Source organism: Enoplosus armatus, chromosome 4 (genome assembly GCF_043641665.1).
Source record: "Enoplosus armatus isolate fEnoArm2 chromosome 4, fEnoArm2.hap1, whole genome shotgun sequence".
NCBI lineage: Eukaryota > Metazoa > Chordata > Actinopteri > Centrarchiformes > Enoplosidae > Enoplosus > Enoplosus armatus.
Window position 1 is genome coordinate 3,291,615 of NC_092183.1, and position 18,418 is coordinate 3,310,032.

An 18,418-nucleotide genomic window follows, 5' to 3' on the forward strand; every position below is an offset into this window, starting at 1 on the left:
GGATCACTCGGATTCATTATTTGGGGGCCCGTCAATGTCTGCAAGAAATTTCATGGCAATTGATTGAAAAGTTGCTGAGATATTTGAATCTCGACTACAGTGACCGACCGTGTGGCTAAAAACATGGACCTCTCATCGCAAAGCACCGTCAGAGTTGAAAGGTATAAAACAACTGTGCAAAATATCCCATCGTGTTCAGACTTGGATTAACTGACTGCCCCGTCCCCACTGCTGAACATCAGGAAACCACATAATGTTCCCACTTTGACATTAATCGGTTCAGCCTAATGTTTCCAGAAATTAATCCATACGCCCTCACACAGGCTCTCACTTCCTCCCATGATACTCCACGCCAAAGAAATCCTTGACGTCTCAACAGCGCAGTGAAAGAAGTTGAAAGGGTAATTCTGAAACGACTTCATCACCTGTTTTTCCCTCGTCCGGCCCTCCCCGACGTCCCGTCTGAGAGTGTATCTATCCCGATTTCCCTCTAATCCAATTAAACATGGGAGCAGAGGTGCTGTCACTGCCAAACATGTTTCTGCGGGAGCCCACTGAAAAAAAGCCTCGAGACAGATTAAGGCAAAGAAGATCCTTAATTTGTTAATCACTGAACTCTGCTGTCACTGATAGGGGGAACGAGCGCGTCTTCATACGCGGCCCTGATATGAACGGGGAGTCAAGCGTGAAACACAAAGGGGGAATCAAGACCAATTACCGGGAGACGACGAGAGGATCAAACGTGGATTCATTTCATTATCTGGACGATGCCTTGCTGCCTGTTCTTCTCCGAGGAGCGTCGAGTCGATGCAGATGTGTGCTTTAAGTGAGGCCCGGCGTGCAGGGACGTAGTGGAGGGTGAAGCCACGAGAAGCCAGTTCACACACACAACTTTATGATGTACTGATGTGCTCTATATAACTGCTGGTAAGTGTGTGACGACTCAGTGGTATAATCACAGTCAAAGCTGCATTTGGCAATATTTTCATGTAAAATTGAACATGGGCATCTTGACATATACTGTGTATCTGTCGTTTTCCTTCATTAGGGCTTCGTTTTTGTACCTACTGACTTATTATAACACTTGTCTATTCTGTGTCACAAAGTGGGGGTGCAGCAGTGACATATTTAGCTGTAGACTTAAGACTTGAGTCAGACTTCTGTAAGATTTGAAAGCAAAAACATTTAAGCGTGTCGTTTTTTTTGACCCGGGAAAACAGGTAGACCTTGCATGGCCACAGACGCTGATACTTTCATTATTAGGTCTATGAATTGAGAGGAAGAATCTATGTAGAATATACTATAAACACAGCTTTGAAAGGAATTATTTCAGATTCTTTTTAATGGATAGATTTTGAGGTCTATCTTCTACAATAATCACTGCTGTTGAGAGAGTTATTGATGGCTGTAATCATCCCTCCGGTACACTGTGGCCCATACTGGGATCCTTGTTCTATGCACAAATGCACAACAAAGTTCAGTCGAAGCTACGTTGAGGCTTCAGTTTTAGACAAACCGAGTTGGTATCTCAACCCAGCACTGTGGATGGGCGAGGAAACACAGAGAGGAGAATCTGAACTAAAAGGCAGATTTAGTTGTTTAACTCAGACTGCTGTATCCTCATGGCTGCAGCTAAACTGTAGAAAGAAGAACACACTATGAAGGGATGACTTCCCAGCCAGTATAAACAGGAGGGATGATTACAGCTCTTTCAACATACATATAGCCTGCGAGTATTGTATCAAACCTGTTCTTTATTGGTCACCATTTAAAGACTTGAAAGTCTTGTAGCTCGGCATGCAAACGGCTTATGAAGACTTGACTTGGATCTAACCCTACACGACAACTGATATAAGATACTATCTGCCACCACATCTGGCCACATCTGCCCTTAATGTCCAGACAGAGTCATGTAGCCTCTGACCTTGTTTTATCTGATAATCTTTGGTCATAATGAGTTTTGTTTACTTCGTAATGATGTTGGGATTTCGTTCAAACCACCATAATGACAAAGAGTAACAAACTTCATCCTGTATAAAGTACAATGTGAACACATCACGCCGCATCACTTCCAACATGGCGGCCATGGTGTCCTCCGTAGCACCAGTAACTGATGAAGCTGATGTGGAGCAGCTGAGTCTGCATGTCGCTATGAAATGAAAAATGACTTGTTAGACACAACAGAAGATGGTCACTGTGTGTATAATTACCATTTACACATATCAGGCAGGTGTAGGAGCTGTCCAACTCCCCCCCACACACACACACACACACACACACACACTACACTCATTACACACACACACACTTTTGGCTTTTGTGTGTTTTGACACTTGGCCTCAAGTCATGATTGATAGATGCTGTTTACTTGTGGGCAAGGCACTCAATTTCAACTTAAGATGCCATTAGTGACAAACAATGCTTTCTCAAAGGAGGAAAAACAAGCTAAAATAACTCTTATTAAGGTAATTATGAGTTATAGACGCTATTAGGGCTCAATGGATCTTTGTTATTGTGACTAATATTTCTTTGGTAGGTTTTCTTGAGGTGACTTGATTTCCTGACGCCTCTCCAATTATCGATAACGAGGTTTTTTTTTTTCTCTCTCTTGATGAAGCATCATGAACATGCAGCAGTTCTGAACTTCAAGGACCTTCAGAGGACGAAGCCGTACAATCGGGAGCAGTAAAGAGATATTTACTGTACACAGAGAGCAGGATTCAGAGAGCAGTATCTAATCAGTTGTTACCGTAAAGAAAACACCTACTGCTGCCAAACGTACTTGAAATGTGCTTGAAAGAGGAGGACGTTGGCGTGAGGTCGAGTGGAGCTTTGCCTCTTGTGTGTTTATGGAGTCTGTCCTCTTTCCAGGTCTCCATGGTGGAGTGGAGGTCATGTGGCTCGGGTCCTATTTGTTTGGCGGCACTTGAAGTTGCTCAGCATCCTTCGGATCCATGTCCTTCACACATGTTTACAATCTATCTGTAATTTCGTCATCCTGATTGTCCATACTGTGCTCACGACATCTATCGCACGTCTGTCCGTCCTCTATTGCTCTTCCTGAGGTTTCTTCCTCCCACTGAAGTTTAATGATTTTAAAGAAAGTGGTCAAAGGTTTATTGACGTTCTATGGAGCTCTTAAAAAAATGATCCAAACAAAATGTTCCGCCTTCTTTCTTAACGATTAGAAATATTTGTTTGTTCCCGCTCGTTTGCATTTTGTCACGGGTTTATCTCTTGATTAGCTTCAACGCTTCACTGCTTCCGTAAATTAGTCTTGTTGTTTTAACTGTCACTTTTGATTTCTCCTCCAGCTTAAAAGCCCCATGACAAATTGACGCACTGCAACTATTTTCTCAAGCCACTGGATTCTCATAAACATGTACATTTGCCAAATAATGGGAAGTACATGCTTGTTGTTTTCTCTTTGTTTTGTGGAGCCCTGCTCAGGATACACCAAGTTAAGTAGCATATACTGAAACCAAATGGCGTGCAAAAGAATTAACATTCTAATTAAAATCTAATTAGACTTTGATTTGCCAGATAATTATACTCGTGTGTCGCTGTTCTCTGGACTATTCAGATTTGATGAGGTGTGTTAGTGGTAATTACCTCGCTGATATGGAGTTGTGTGACAGCGCAGTTTTCACACTGAGACCAAACAAAAGAAAATAGATTTAGCTCCTTCGTATAATCCACGTTTAAGTAGGAGCTGTGGTTTACTCAACAATATTTACATTTTAAGGTTTTCATGACAAAAGTGCGTCACACAACAGTACTCTTGTACACTAAAGCTCTCCAGTGAAGCACAAACAACTCGCGTAGGATGTTTAACAGCATTTATAGATGAACCCAGTCTATCGAGGCGAGGAAACTAATCTGAATATTAAAATGAATAACTTTATTTCAAGTTTGTTGAGCGATTAAATTAACCGTGGTGACGGAGGAGTCTTGACATCACTGTAAACGTACTGTACATATCATTTTTATGGTAATATTCAGATTAATAATTTCACTGTTCGGTGTGTGCAGCTTTTAGTGTGTTAGCATTTACTCTTACGCTGCTCCAGAATGAACTGGAAACTCATCCGAACTGAAACGTGATTGTGAACTTCAAATATATTAAAATGTCACATTTCACACCATCTTTGGCTCACGGCTGTCTGCTGTACTTTGGGAACAGTGATGTGCAGGAAGAGGCAGGAAGTTCACTGTCAAAGCAGGCAGGAAGACCAAAGTGTGGACTCGAGCCACATGACTTTGATGACTTTAGACTTGACAAAATTTAAAAAAAGACTTTCAACCTGACTTCTAATAACTAGAGGACTTAGGACTTAGGGCTCACAGTATGTCACGGCTCCATTAAAGTCAAAATACTTAGGAATATGTTAAACGTACTACAGGAAAATAGCTGTTGATATCCTCAACAATAACAAACAGCAGCAGCAGCAAATGAATATGGACTACAAACCTTTGTTTTGCTGCTAGATTTAAAAGGATTTCAGTGCTTGTGCCGGCCGTTGTATCACCATCTTATTTGCTATGTATAGTTAGACAGAGACATACCTTGCAAACAAATATGCCTACATGAATTACAGACACTGCAATAAATATGTAAAACCCTTTAACTCTACCTTTATTGAGAACATTTGTTGCAGCAGATACAGGTAAACCAGGTAGAGCTCAACAACAGCTGTGCTGTTTTCCCTTTGAGTGCCTGTCAGTGTCTTTACTTAATTCCATAGCCTGAAGTCACATCCTCTGCCAGCTACACACACCTTGTTCAAACAAGAGGCACGAGTGACGAGTGGTTTCCTGTATGTCCTGGAAAATACCCCCTGAAGAAAGGTAAAATTAGCGTGTATTGTTACCTGAGGGGAAGGTAGTCAGACACACAGGAGTTATGAAACGTAATTACTCAATACAGTCAATAGACACAACTGTGAGAACATTTGCATCATCCGTCTTGGTATTCCCTGAAAGACTTCTGGTTTTCTGAATGCCACTTGGCCGCATTTGGTTAAATGGTGCCGTGCAGCTCAGTGGGCGGAGCGTGGCAGCAATAAGATGAGGAAGGCTTCCGTTTTATGCATACAGCTCCGTGCTGCATTGCCAGGTTTGGAGGTTCAGCTCCCTGTGTAGATCAATGAGTAGAGAAATGCACTACGCCTGCCAGGTTTTGGGATTTAAATCACACAATGAGCCATCCACGCCAAAGAGGCACCTGCAGCTTCCATAGTGTGCCTTGAATAAAAAGGCAAATTTAATTAAATGTTGAACAGAAATGCTCTTGCACCGTTCAATGTCAGATCTGTGATGGTCAGTACCAACGAAAATACATGTTTATAATTGCACAGCAGCATTGAAAATGTACATCAGGACACAACTGATCAATTGCAGTACTTGTATTTTCTCCTACTTTGTATATTTTGACTGTTATGCACCACCAGAGTTAGCTTTAAAGGGATAGTTCAACATTTTTTATCGTGCTCTCGGGTCTGTTTCTGGTGTGTGTTATTGAAGGAGCGCGGGCCAAAGTTATTCTTGGGTAGTTTGCACATGTGAGTTATAAAAACGGAAAAAGAAGGAATGAAGAAACACAAACTGGATGAGAGAAGAAACGCTCACAAAGAGGCTTACAAAAACATGTCACACCCTCCACATAAATATACGTATATAAGGTATACTTTAATGCTACACTTCAGGATCAGTCCTTAAGCAACATCTTTTCCGAAACACATTTGATTTCACAGACCTCACATCTGCAGCCTCTTCCTGTTCTCACTTTGCCAACAGCCTTTTCTGCTTCCTTCAGAGTGACTGTTCTCTCTGCATTGGGAAAAGTGTTTTGGACGCCTGCTTTGTTTGCCACGTGTTCATACTGCTTTAAATGAAGCGTGTTGCAGACGTAGTGCGAGCCAAGCTGACACCTAATGGTTCGGCGAGAGGGTCTCAACCTGGGTGAAGGAGAATATGTGAGGGAATTGTGGGAAAAGGAGAAGATACGTAATTCCCATGACTGTGCAGCTCGTGCGGTTCTTAAATTAAATCGTAATAGCTTGAAAAAAAGGGAAATAGTAATCATCCTTTCGTACCAAAAGTCCCCTTTCTGTGTTACTTTGCAGGCCAAAAGCCCCATGTGGTTTTAATTGCAACACAATTGTGTGCAATTTTTTTGTTATACAAGCGCACGACACAATCTTAATTTTGGCCTTAAATATATGGACTATCAGCCAGAACTATTGTCAAATCATATTTAATAATAATAATAACATAAAATGACTGAGTAAAACATGCTACTGTACAGTTGTTCATGGGCCCCCTGTAGTGTTAGTGCCATGCTCTTGAACTACACACACATCCCATTAAACGTGCAGATGTGACCTGTGCGGATATTGTTGACGTAGCATCATTAAGTAGCCTTGTTGAAAAGATGATACAGATGTTGTTGGGTGTGTGCACCAAGACCTCCAGCTCTGCAGAAGTCCAACAGCTGGTTCCATCTCAGGCATGCGCACTGGACTGGATGAGGCCTTTAAGTGTTGTTGGAGAGATTGGATTCAAACACTTTGTGAACACTGTGTCAGTACTTCACTGTGGTGAGGTGTTCAGGGGACATGCGCGTAGAGACTGATTCAAGCAGGCAACACCTGACACATTTCAAGAACTCATGAGCTTGGCTTGGTGAAGGCATTGGAGGCAGCAGAATCAGACCTACAAGATAACTACATTTTAAGGGCGGAAATAAATACGCTGCTGAAGCCTGATATGATTCATTGCAATAGATTAAATGACCTTGAATTATATAAAATACAGTACTTAGACTGAACCCTAATGATTAACGCTGATTACACATTAATGCACCAGTAATTTGACACTTTGAAAGTGGCTGTTCTTACTTTTTATGTTGATACTTATGTACCTCTTCTACTACTCTACTATTATACTATACGAAATTACTTAAGAATTACTACATCTTGTCATTTTTCCACCACTTAATAAAACATTGGTTGCGTGCTTAATTAAAAAAATAGCCCTGTGTCAGTGCGTTTATAAAACAAAAGAAAAGTAACACTCAGAAGAACGAGCTTCCGAGGAGCACTTGAAGGCGCCCTAACTTTTCTGTGTGTGAACTTCAGCTCGGCGAAGTTCAACGCAGTGATTTAGGTCTTCTTCCAAACAGGGTCACAGTGAGTCCAGGAGCCCGGTTCGGTTTTTGTTGTGTTCACTGAGGATGCGGTGCGAGTGAGCGGGGAGTCAGGAGGATGAAGAACCCGCACAGCTGGTGACGTCGGCGCGGTGGTTTCCTTTATGTCGCAGGTCCGTCGGCTCACTCGGTTGTTTTGGAGGAACTTTGACATGTAGCTGCTCACACTGCGGGATGAGCACGTCGCCTTCATCTTGTCTCTGAAACTCCTCCAACTTTATTTATTGTCATTCCCAACGAGACCGAACTCGACTTGTTTGTTTTTTTTTTTTGTGGCAAACATGTTGGAAAAGTTGTCACGTTACTTCACCGCGGAGGGTGAACTTTTTCACGGAAAGAGTCGGTGGAGTTCGGCGGCAGTCGCAGTCGTCCTCCTGGGGCTGTTTGCGTCGTCTTGCTGGGCAGAGGAAGCGTCCTGCCACGGAGCTTACGACCTCTACTTTGTTTTGGACAAGTAAGTAAGAGAAACGCTGTCGAGAACATCTTGAAATGTAGTTATTTTTCTCATAACCTGTTGAGTTTGGAGGGAGAAGAGGAAGGATGTGGCTCGTGGGTGGGGTGGGGGGATTGGGCGCGTGGTCGCAGGTGTGACAGTTTTCTGTGACCTGATTAGGACATTTGTTTTGACACCACCCTATTAGGTTGGGTACAAAGGTATGTGGACCCTCCTCTCCACGGGGGTGTCCACATATAGCATGAACGCTGCAGTATAAAGTGGCATTTAACTCAGTCCTGGCAGAGGTTTGGGGAAGGGCCAAGTGTGGCCCGCACAGAGTCCTGACTCCATCCAACACCTTTGGGATGAGCTGGAGCTCCGACTGTGAGCCAGACCTGACCCCCCCCCCCCAGCATCAGTGTTGGACCTCACTGATGCTCTCGTGGCTGAGTGGGAGCAAATCCCTGCAGCCAGGTTCAAACATCTGGTGGAAAGACTGAAACCAGAGGAGTGGAGGCTGTTACTGCAGCAGATTAGTGCCCATGGGTGTAATGTTTGGTCACCCTCATACTTTTTTTGGTGTAGCTGCGATATTAGGCCATATTGTATAAGTCTGTCTATGTAGCGAGGGTCACAGATTTCAGCGTAACGTCTTCTGTACGTGTTGGATGGGGTTAAGACCAGGTCCAAGGTTCTGTCATTTACAATACACAATATAAAAAACAACGAATTGCATGAAAGCACAGCAGGAGAAATTATAAAAACACCAAAAGTCAAATTATTTCCATTATGATCCTCCACAGTTGGATGTCTGAATAAGAAGGCAGCCATTGGTTTCAGTTCATTTAATTTTAGTATGAAAAGCAGCTACGTGCAGATGTGTTACCAAACTCAGTTCAAGTTTTCTTGTGAAGATTTCTGGCACTAAGTTTAAAACAGTGCCTGCCTGGAAAGTTGAAAAAGAAAACACATTCGGAAGTTTGGTAACGTTACAGAAAACACTTTTAAATGGTCAGCAATGTCAAATATGTGTAATGTGTAGACTACAACTGCAGCTAAAACGCAGGTTCATGCCTTGGAAAGTTAAAACTTTCTGAAATTGGTCAGGCAGAACCTGGGCGCATCTGGTCCAGAATCAGTCTGGCTTGGGACTACACAAATCCGATAGATAACGGAGGCCTCTCCCTGATTGGCTGGAGTCGCGTGATGCTCGGCGGTTACATGAGAGGAAGAGGGTACTCTGACAAACCTCATGCAACCACACGAGTCTAACTATGACCGCAACCTTACCCCAGCCCGAACCAAGTGGTTTTACCCACCTAATGGTAACCAAGCCTGAACCAGGTCAGTCTTTAAGGAGCACAGCCGGTCACGTGGCGTCATGAAGTTTGTCCATGTATTGTTTCCCTTCCCTGGGACATGCTGCCAATGTGGGGGAGTGACCATGAAAGAGGAAGAATGGAGGTTTGTCACCTCTTCCTCCCTCAAAATAACAAGCTTACTGTTTTAAAATAGTGAAAAAGGCCACATCTTTACATCATTTCAACATTTCCAGAGGTGGACACAGCCATGATCTGTCCGATAGGATCAACTACCTTGAATGTCACCGCAAACAAGACCTTAAACATCGTTGAGCAGTCTCTTGACTGTTGTGTGTTAATCATGCAAACTAGCAAGAAAGAATTGCATCACTTTGGTACCACTTCCTGTGTCTTTTGTGCACTCAGAGTGCTGCTTCAAACATCAAACGTGCAGATACTGCACATACTTTGCAGTGCTGCAGTAGCGTCATGCAGAAAGGCTTCCAATATATTATGGAGAGCTTACAGCCTTGACAGCAACTGTTTTTAATCCTGTCCTCCCCCGGCTTGGAAACGTGCCATTACTCTGGGCCTTTGAGTTGAAACACTGCTCCCCTGACCCATTTGCAAACTACCCCGCCCTCATCTTGATTGCAAAATTACAGGATGATGACCGAGATTATTGGCACAAGTTCGACCAAGTGCGCAGATTTTTAGTTCGCTCTGTATGTTTATGTACATTTGTAGGTTTGGTGTCTGTTTGATTTGCATATGCACGTTTTATATTTGTGAAACGCTCCGTCATCAGTTTGTCTGGGTGTCAAATAGTTGCGTGTCTCTTTGAAGGAAGTTTACTTTTGTCCCTGCAGATAAAATAGCTCCACTGTCAGATTTCCTGATTGATAAGACTAATGTCCCTAATGTCAGCAGTTTGTGCAGCAAAGATTTGTTGCAGCAGCAATCTGCAACACGTCTGTACAACCAAATGTCCATTTTGGTGTTTTAACACCCAGTGATGATGTTCCAGTCTGAGGCCAGTTCATGAAAGCTTTTCTGTTTGGTTTACTAAACACTCAGGTCGCTCTTTCCAAGGAAACGTCCTGCGAAGTGATGCCTCAGTGCCACTAAGACCTATTTATTGTGGGGAGTTTCACTGAGAGCCAAGCTCCCCTTTTCAGGAGCTGCTGGTCACTGAGCTGCAGGGCCTTGGACTCTCGGTCCAGGGATCTCACTGTCGACCACACGTCGCAATAAAATCTTCTGTCTTGGAATAAGTAATTTAATATCATGATAGTAACATACGTTTTCTGGAAATTCAAATTGAGAAACTGGCGTGAATCAAATAATGCTATGAACTTTAGCACTAGGTGATAATGACAAACCCAAATAAATGCATCAGTGTTGAAAGTCGAGGGTAAACACAGAAGGAAAACCGGAGCAATGATCTGACGGTGCTGTAAGGGTAACGTGGCCTTAAAGTTCTGGAAAGATCTTGAAATGATGATAACCAAAGTCTCAGACGATATTGAATCTTTCATCACTGTACTGGATATAACTTCCATGGATTTATTGCCCCTCTCTGGTTGCTGGTGTATTTGTAATCAACAGGTAAACATCTGGATACTTGAGCATGAGCAGTGACAGTCATCGTTGCGCAACAAAGTGAGATTCTAGTGGGATGGAAAGTTACGGAAATGCAGAGTACAGATAAGTTGTGAACGCCAGAACGCAGACGTGTTGTGGAGCAGTAAAATCTAACCACAGTTAACCGCTGCTGATTACGGTGGAAGTGTCCTTTACAGTCACAGTCGTGTCCTCCCTCCTCTGCGTGACCTTGTCTCTGGGCAGCGGGGAGGAGAGAGAGGTGGCATGAAAGATGAGCCTCCTAATGGTCAAACTCTTCTGTTTTATGTTCTCCGCACATACATTCAATTGTAATTATTGGTTTAATTACCTCTTTGTCGTTACACCAAGGGCACATTTTACACACTGTGTTCATTGTGGTCAGACTGACTTATAGAGGGGGTGAGCAGGGCCAAGGGCTACAGGTTGACACCCACCTAACATTGGCTTGTCCTTGGTCACAGCGAGAAATTTATGCATCATTTTTTGACAATTACCACGTCTTAATTAGCTTTAATGAGACAAAAGACGGTGGCGGGAGAAGTCCGCCGTGCTTTTACTCAATTAAAGATAGCAGTGCCTCAAAGGAAAACCTGCTATTTCCAGTTTTGTGAATTTGCATGCTTTCACACTAGCTGAAGAAAGGAAGGAAAGAAGGATTTCAGGAAGAACACATGGAAGGACAGAAGGAAGGAAGAAAAAAAATAAATAAATAAATAAAACAGGGACAAAGGAAAGTTGCGAAAATGTGAAAGAAAGACATAAAGAATAAATAATCCAAGCACCTATGGACTTATTAATGAATCCACTCTACTGCAATCATGGTCAATAGACTCTTTATTAGACTTGGAAAGTCCCATTTTGGATTTAGTACATTAGTGGTGGAAATATTTAAATTGCATGTGTTGGTGTTGGACTTTTTTTTATGTGACACATCTCCAGTTCAAATCTTTTGTAATGGCCTTTTCCTGCCCATGTCTCCTATTGCACACATGGTCATCTTTGTCTGAACTCTTGCTGTTTTTTTTATTGAAGGACTTCTTCCTTGTCTTCTTAGAGAGCTTGACCGGGTCGGGAACCATTGCTAATGTTGGCCTGTAAGCCCTTTGAGGGCTTGAATGTATCTACAAATGGACTTGAATTGACTTGGCTTAGTTACCTCCACCTCTGTCGTACGCCCTGCTGTTTCTTAGATGTAGTTACTGTCCTTTACCTTTTTATTTTGGGAAATAAATTCTAACTCTACCAGCCTTCTAGATTTGTAGAAAGACAAAGCGCCTGTGAACGTTCGAGGGATCTAACAGCTGAAGTGGCTGCTATAGAGCACAGACTTATCAGCACAATTATCCAGCATGTGGCTGGTGTTAATGTCCAACTGTGGTTGTGGTACAAAGCACAAATACTGTACAGTGTTTTACTCCCCGGCACACAATCTGCTGCCACTGACGAGCCGCAAACTGACTGTTGTTTTCTTGTTTCAGGTCTGGAAGCGTCTCTGCTGACTGGTTCGAGATTTACTCGTTTGTGAAGAACCTTACCGACAGATTCGTGAGGTGAGTACAAAGTCGGCAACGTCAATGTCATACACTTTGTTTGGAAACAAAAAAAAAAAGAGTTGATATAGCCTGCAGTCGCAGCTAGAGGTGGGAAGGGTTTCATAATGGTCATATTTTGAAATAATAAAAAAACATGAAGTGAAATTAAGCTCTCTAAGACCTGCAGATATTTCATGGAGCGAGGGCAAGCAATGATTTAACGACGATGGCAACACGGAGCAATATTAAAATACATATAATAAAGCAATCAAAGCAGTAAATATAGGAAGAACTTTCTTCCAGAAAGGATATTCACCATCTCTTTAAATTCATATGTACTGTACACTGACCGGATAAGCAGAAATGAGCTGATTGGTTGGGGAAATGGTGCAATTTAACGTTATCATGGTTGTTTTATCAGATAAATGTCTATATTTAAAGAGCCTACGACATTAGTAGCAGCCTGTTGCTCAGATTTAAAGCACTTCCCACCTGTTTTACAAACCATCAAATTGCAAAAATCAATGACATCCTTTTTGCACATAATTCATTAAAAAGACGAAAACCAGAGAAAGCGGCTTGAAACGTTCAGCTTGCATAACGTTTGAGTCAAACGGCGCCTGCCAGCACAGTACAGACGGTAGCGACCCAGCCAGAATGAAGTGGTTGGTTGAAGAAAATAGCAAAGGCACCAGGTGGGAGTGGGTGGCAGAGAGGAGCAGTCTTCTGGGCTGTGAGAATGGCCATTTGCACCGGGGGGGTCCGGCTCCACACTTATCCCCTGCTTCCACCACAGAACGGCTGACAGGCAGACAATGTACAGTAAAGCAAAAGAACACTGGAAGGCGACGAGGACAATCTGCTAAACAATGCTCGCTCACCAAGAGCTCTTCTGTTCCGCCATGTGGAGCAAACTGGACTACTTCATCAACCCCCCCCCCCCCCCCCACCACCACCACAACGGAAAAAAAATCCCGCCACCCCCCTCTGATATGTCCTTGGCATCGCTGCCTCTTTATCCGTAGTAGAAACAGAAATTATCTCAATACTCAAGCGCTAACATATACGATCTTAAGCTCCACTGAAAGCCTAAAGTTCGACGCTAAGTCACCGCCCACGGATTACCATCCGTGACTTGAGCGTCGGTTAGTTTTTAGTCCACATATGACTCTGAAACTTGCAGACAGGATGTGGATGTATACGGCTGCTACTGCTCCCTGCCAAATCTGGCCGTGTGGCTTAAAGATTGTGCTATGTTTGCGGGGGAGGATCGCGACTGGGCCATGTGTCATGTGGGTGAGAAATATCAGCACCTCTCCTTATGCTCCGAAGGCTTCGGATCTCTGAAGGAAACACTTGTGCGCTTAATTATCTGAAGTTTAACTCGCTCTGTGGGATGTCATCCGTGTGCTTTGAGAGGCGAGAAGTAACTGAGTACATTTACTCAAGTCCTGTACTCCAGTACTTTAATACTCTATTGATATCCATATTCTCACCTACATTTATCTGATTCTGGTTACTTACAGCATTTAAGATTATACATATTCTTTCTTTAATATCTGTAAACTTGGCAGAGTAGAAATGATTGCGTAAGCTGTAACTATGCATCTCTTCTTTGTTGATACCCATACAATAACTTGTTTTAGGCTTGTGTAAATCCTAATTATATTGTTGTACATTTTTATCATATTGTGTTGATACCTTTTTTTATTAACCACAGTTACTAAGATAAAGTAAAGTAAGTATCTCTGAAATATTAACTTTTCAGGAACTTCAAAAAACAGTTTCAGCTTATTGACTCAGTGACTTTTAAAGTTACCTGAAGAGGTTTCAGAAGTCAAGTTAATTTTATTCATGTAGCCCAAAATTGCAAACCGCACAGTTGCCTCACGGGGCTTTCGATTTCTTGTGAGTCGAATTACAACAAGGAGAAACGGGATGACGCTATTAGTTAGATTGCGAACACATACGAAGAATAAAACACGGTATTATTCCATGTAGAGCTGAGTTAATAACTGTCATTGCTGATCGAAATGTGTCAGCGGCGCTAAGTATCGTGACAGTGATCAAGTACTGAAAGCTGCTGAATGCTTGTTCAGTTTTCCCATTTAAGAAAGTAAGTTTGACCATTTCAGTCTGTATCTTCAACAAAAGTCAAGACATGCATTTGAGTTTTTGTTATAAAATGCTTCTGTTGAGTAGCAGCTAACAAACTAAGCAAACTAAGTTGATGACTAGTTGTAAGAAAACCTTGCATCTGAATTTTGTGGATTTCTGTTGTTTTTTACGCTGTCAAGTGGAAACCTTGTATAATTTTTCATTAATTCATCATGTCCACTTTTGGGTATTTTTAATTTCCCTGCTTACTTTTTATCATTATGAATACTTTTACTTTTAATACTCTCAACACAAGGCGCTGAAGTTTTCAAGTACACTTTTACAGTGGGATGTTCCTCATCTGTGTGCTGATTTTAGTTTTCACACGTTTCATCAGCTGCATATTTACTCAGAAACCAGCTGTGTTTGCAAAACAAATATATATATATATATATATATATATATATATACATATTTATGAGGCAGCGATATGACGGAGGGATACTGAATGTAAACAGTTCAGGTTGTACAGAGAAGATCGCGTTCAGAGACACATCAGAGTGTCCAGTGTCCGTTCACACCCCTCCAAAGTCACAGGTACAAAGTATATGTTTGCGTAACAGGATGTGTGTGTGTGTGTGTGTGTTTATGTGTGACTCATCGGCACAACATGTTTCCTGTCTGTGAATTGATTAATCACTTCCCTCAGTCCCACAGAAGCTGCTTTTAAGTCGTACACTAATATTAGTTGACATTAAAAGAGCCCCTTCTGTTTGGCTAAGTATTTATGCCTCTTTTCATTCTCCTTAACTGAACTCACGTAAAAAGCTTTAAATAAAGCTGTCAATCACACTGACTCATTGATAGCCGTTCTGAGTATTTTACATGTCATGCTGCGTGGGTGGCTGACAAAGAGGACGAAGGGCGGAAGTGATGATTTTATGGAGTAAGGAAGGAGAAAACACGATATGGTACAATATTATAGTGTATTGTCTTAGCTTAGCAATACTCTATTTTAAGAATGAGATGTTTTTTGAAAAAAAAAAATCCAAATTTTTGATTTGTGTTTTTCTCCTCAGCCCCAGAATGAGGGTCTCATTCATCGTTTTCTCGGCCAAAGCGACCGTCCTGCTGCCGCTGACGGGAAACAGGTACTGAACTCACTGCTGTGCCGTATTATTATCACTACCTACATTTTCCAAAGCTGTCATAAGTGTATCATACATGTATTACCGTAGTTATATTCTACTGTATATGGAAGTGTTCTGTTGATTTCGGTTCACTGGGTGAACTTGGCCCCCGTCGATGATTTGAAATGTTTGCATGGTGACATTAGTTTGAGGTTAGAGGTTCAATTCCCTCTGGGCCTCTAAATGCCAGAAAAAGACTCTGAGAGACTCTGTTCACACAGCTTGTCATTTCATCTTTATTACAAGAACAACATGTCAGCGTGTCTTTCGGATCCTGCGGTTTTCCAGCACTGTAGCTACAGTACAGCAGCAGGACAAATGATTATCAGTCAGGTGTTAACATGCTGTTCTTCTTCCAGCGGTAATACAGAAACCTTCATTCCCAAGTGTGACGCGTGTCTTTTCCGTGTGTTTTAAGATACGAGATAGAAGAGGGTCTGAAGCGCTTGCGGGACGTGAAACCAGCAGGTGAAACATATATGCATGAGGGAATAAAAGAGGTCAGTTTACCCTCTCAAATACATCCAATCACAGCTCAGTAGCTTTTTTTTACAAATATTCAAATGAATGTGAAAATGGAGCTCTGACGAAATGCCATGTCATGCGGTTGAACCTGAAGGCCTCGGCTCAGATCCAGACGCAAACGACCAAGTCCTCCAGCATCATCCTGGCTTTGACAGATGGGAAACTTGCAGTTTACGTTCACGAGCTCACAGTGAAAGAGGTGAGATTCACGTCGTCGTGTCGACATGTTGAAATTCTGCTCACCAAGCTAATGTTGCACTTGTTTTCTTCCTCAGCTTTTTAAAATATTTCTTTATATTTTTAACACGTTTTTGTTGAATGAGTGAAATATTTATTAATGCGTGTTTTCTTGAATGTGCTTTGGTGCCTGGTCTTCAGTTTTATGGTGTAAATGTTTTCTTTACAATCGACCTGTTGCACATCCTTTACACGTTTGTTTGATCTGCAGGCTGATGAGGCGAGGAAATACGGCGCTCGTGTTTACTGTGTGGGTATCAAGGACTTTGATGAGCAGCAGGTAAGAGAGCTTTAGTCTTAATCTGCTGCAGTCAAACACCAGTGAAGTCTGTCACTGAACGTATGCTGAGCGATTACATTTTATTACAAGAGACACGTTGCTATGTTGGAAGAGTGTCAGGAAAGGTAAACACGTGTGAGTGCCTTTACCCGTATGGAAAAATCCACGTCTTTAAAGGGATATTCCACCTAAAACTCTTCTCAGTATCAAACACTTTGTTTTTACAAGTCATTTATTGAGGAGTCTGTTCTTACTTTCTCCTTTGTTTCCTGGGCAATAATCCTGCTTAATCTGCACATGTAATTTAGCATGTTAGAGATCGTTTGGTTGTTTATTATTATTATTATTATTATTATGTATATTTATATTGTGCCCCTGACTGCAAGTCAAGTTTCCCATCTGGGATAATAAAATGACTGAACTGAACTTCAGGTGGAGATTAAGTCTGTGAGTTTTAGTTCAGTTCCTTTTTCCCCATTGGCTACAGTGATTAGTTTTTATTGTGTGAAATCATTTTTTGGCATTTTCATTTTCACTTTCATTGGACAGTTGATAGTGAAGAGCGCTGTAACCGCTTGGCTACTGGGGCGCTCCATGATTAGTGGTTGCTAATCTTCCACTCACTCATAAATCAGTTTATGAGACAATAATAAATAATGTGTAAAATGAATGGAAGTTAATTACATTGCACAAACGCAAACCAAATAAACTGAAACCAAATGAAACTGCAGGTGTTCCATTTGAATACCAACAATATTACCAGAAAACATCAAAGTGTGCCACCATGAACAAGAAACGGAGACATCAACCTCATGAAAACAAATGTGTAGTCCGTCATGCACTTCTGCTTTTAGTGCATTTACATTAGTTTAAGATAGGACTATATCAGATTCTCTGAATCTCTGTAAGGATGTTGTTAGTAAGAAACTAAATTAGTTTAAAATGTAAAAATGTCTTCAATCAGACAATTCTTTACACATTTCCTGATAAAAATCACAATATTTCAGTGTGTAGTTTCTGTGTTGGACAGCCCAGGCAAACACTGTTAAACTAGAAACTGTGGATTAAAGGCATCACATACGTTGGCTGTTAAATCAGTTATTGGTCCACCACACTGTTCATGGAAATCAATACATTTAATCTACCATAGAAAAATCTGATCACTGCCTTATTTATTATTTGTCTCCACAACATATAATGAGTTATATTATATATTATACATTATGTAATAATGAGTTTGTGCTCATTTCATAAAATGATGCACCGAAGTCCGAATCGTTCCCTCTCATGTCAGTGATGTCAGTAGTTTTACTGTCCCTCTTCCAACATGGTGGCCTGTCCCTTGTAACCATTGGTAACCACCCTGTGATGAGCTCTTATTAAGTCAAAAACAAAGGCAATATTGCTCCCAGTTTGTGCTGCAATGATTTTTTTTTTTTTTTTTATGGTTGAGCAAAGTGTTTGCCACAGTCATGCCATCTGCTATGTCTCCTCCTGCCCATGATATGAAAGGAAAGACAGTGCTCAGTCATAAAGAGGAAAACAGAAAAAGAAGAAAGCAGCGTTAAATCAGCAGCACTTCTTGTTTACTCAACTCTCTCATGATGAAAACAGCTTGCTGATATTGCGGACACCAAGGACCAAGTGTTTCCTGTCAAAGATGGCTTCCACGCACTCAAAGGCATCGTCAATTCTGTAAGTTTGCCTTCTTTCTGTTTGTGTATGTGTGTGTTGGTGTATGAGTTCTCTTTACCACTACCAGACAGGCAGAAAGGTTTTTCCTTATTGTAGAAATAATTCAAGGTGGTAACATCAGTCTGGGAATCACTTGGGTAGATTAACTAAATTTCCTGCTTTGGCTTCATTGAAGTTTGTCACAAATTAAAGCAAAACCTCAGTGAACTTCCTGCGAAGCTGCATGGAAAATGTCTGTGGAAATAACTGCTCGTTGTGTCCTCAGTTTGTAGACGGAGAAGGAAATGTCTTA

At 41.7% G+C, this 18,418-nt stretch overlaps 1 protein-coding gene across 1 annotated transcript in view; it reads left to right on the plus strand.

Annotated features, from left to right (window-relative positions):
• Nucleotides 1-7,215: 7,215 nt before the first annotated feature.
• Nucleotides 7,216-18,418, plus strand: part of antxr2a (ANTXR cell adhesion molecule 2a) — a 70,008-nt gene continuing 58,805 nt past the window's right edge. The window contains exons 1-7 of the mRNA XM_070904372.1: nt 7,216-7,661; nt 12,049-12,120; nt 15,279-15,350; nt 15,808-15,889; nt 16,009-16,113; nt 16,363-16,431; nt 18,046-18,126. Coding sequence (XP_070760473.1) covers nt 7,489-7,661; nt 12,049-12,120; nt 15,279-15,350; nt 15,808-15,889; nt 16,009-16,113; nt 16,363-16,431; nt 18,046-18,126 — 654 coding nt within the window. The 5' untranslated portion in view covers nt 7,216-7,488. The remainder of the gene's footprint in view (nt 7,662-12,048; nt 12,121-15,278; nt 15,351-15,807; nt 15,890-16,008; nt 16,114-16,362; nt 16,432-18,045; nt 18,127-18,418) is intronic.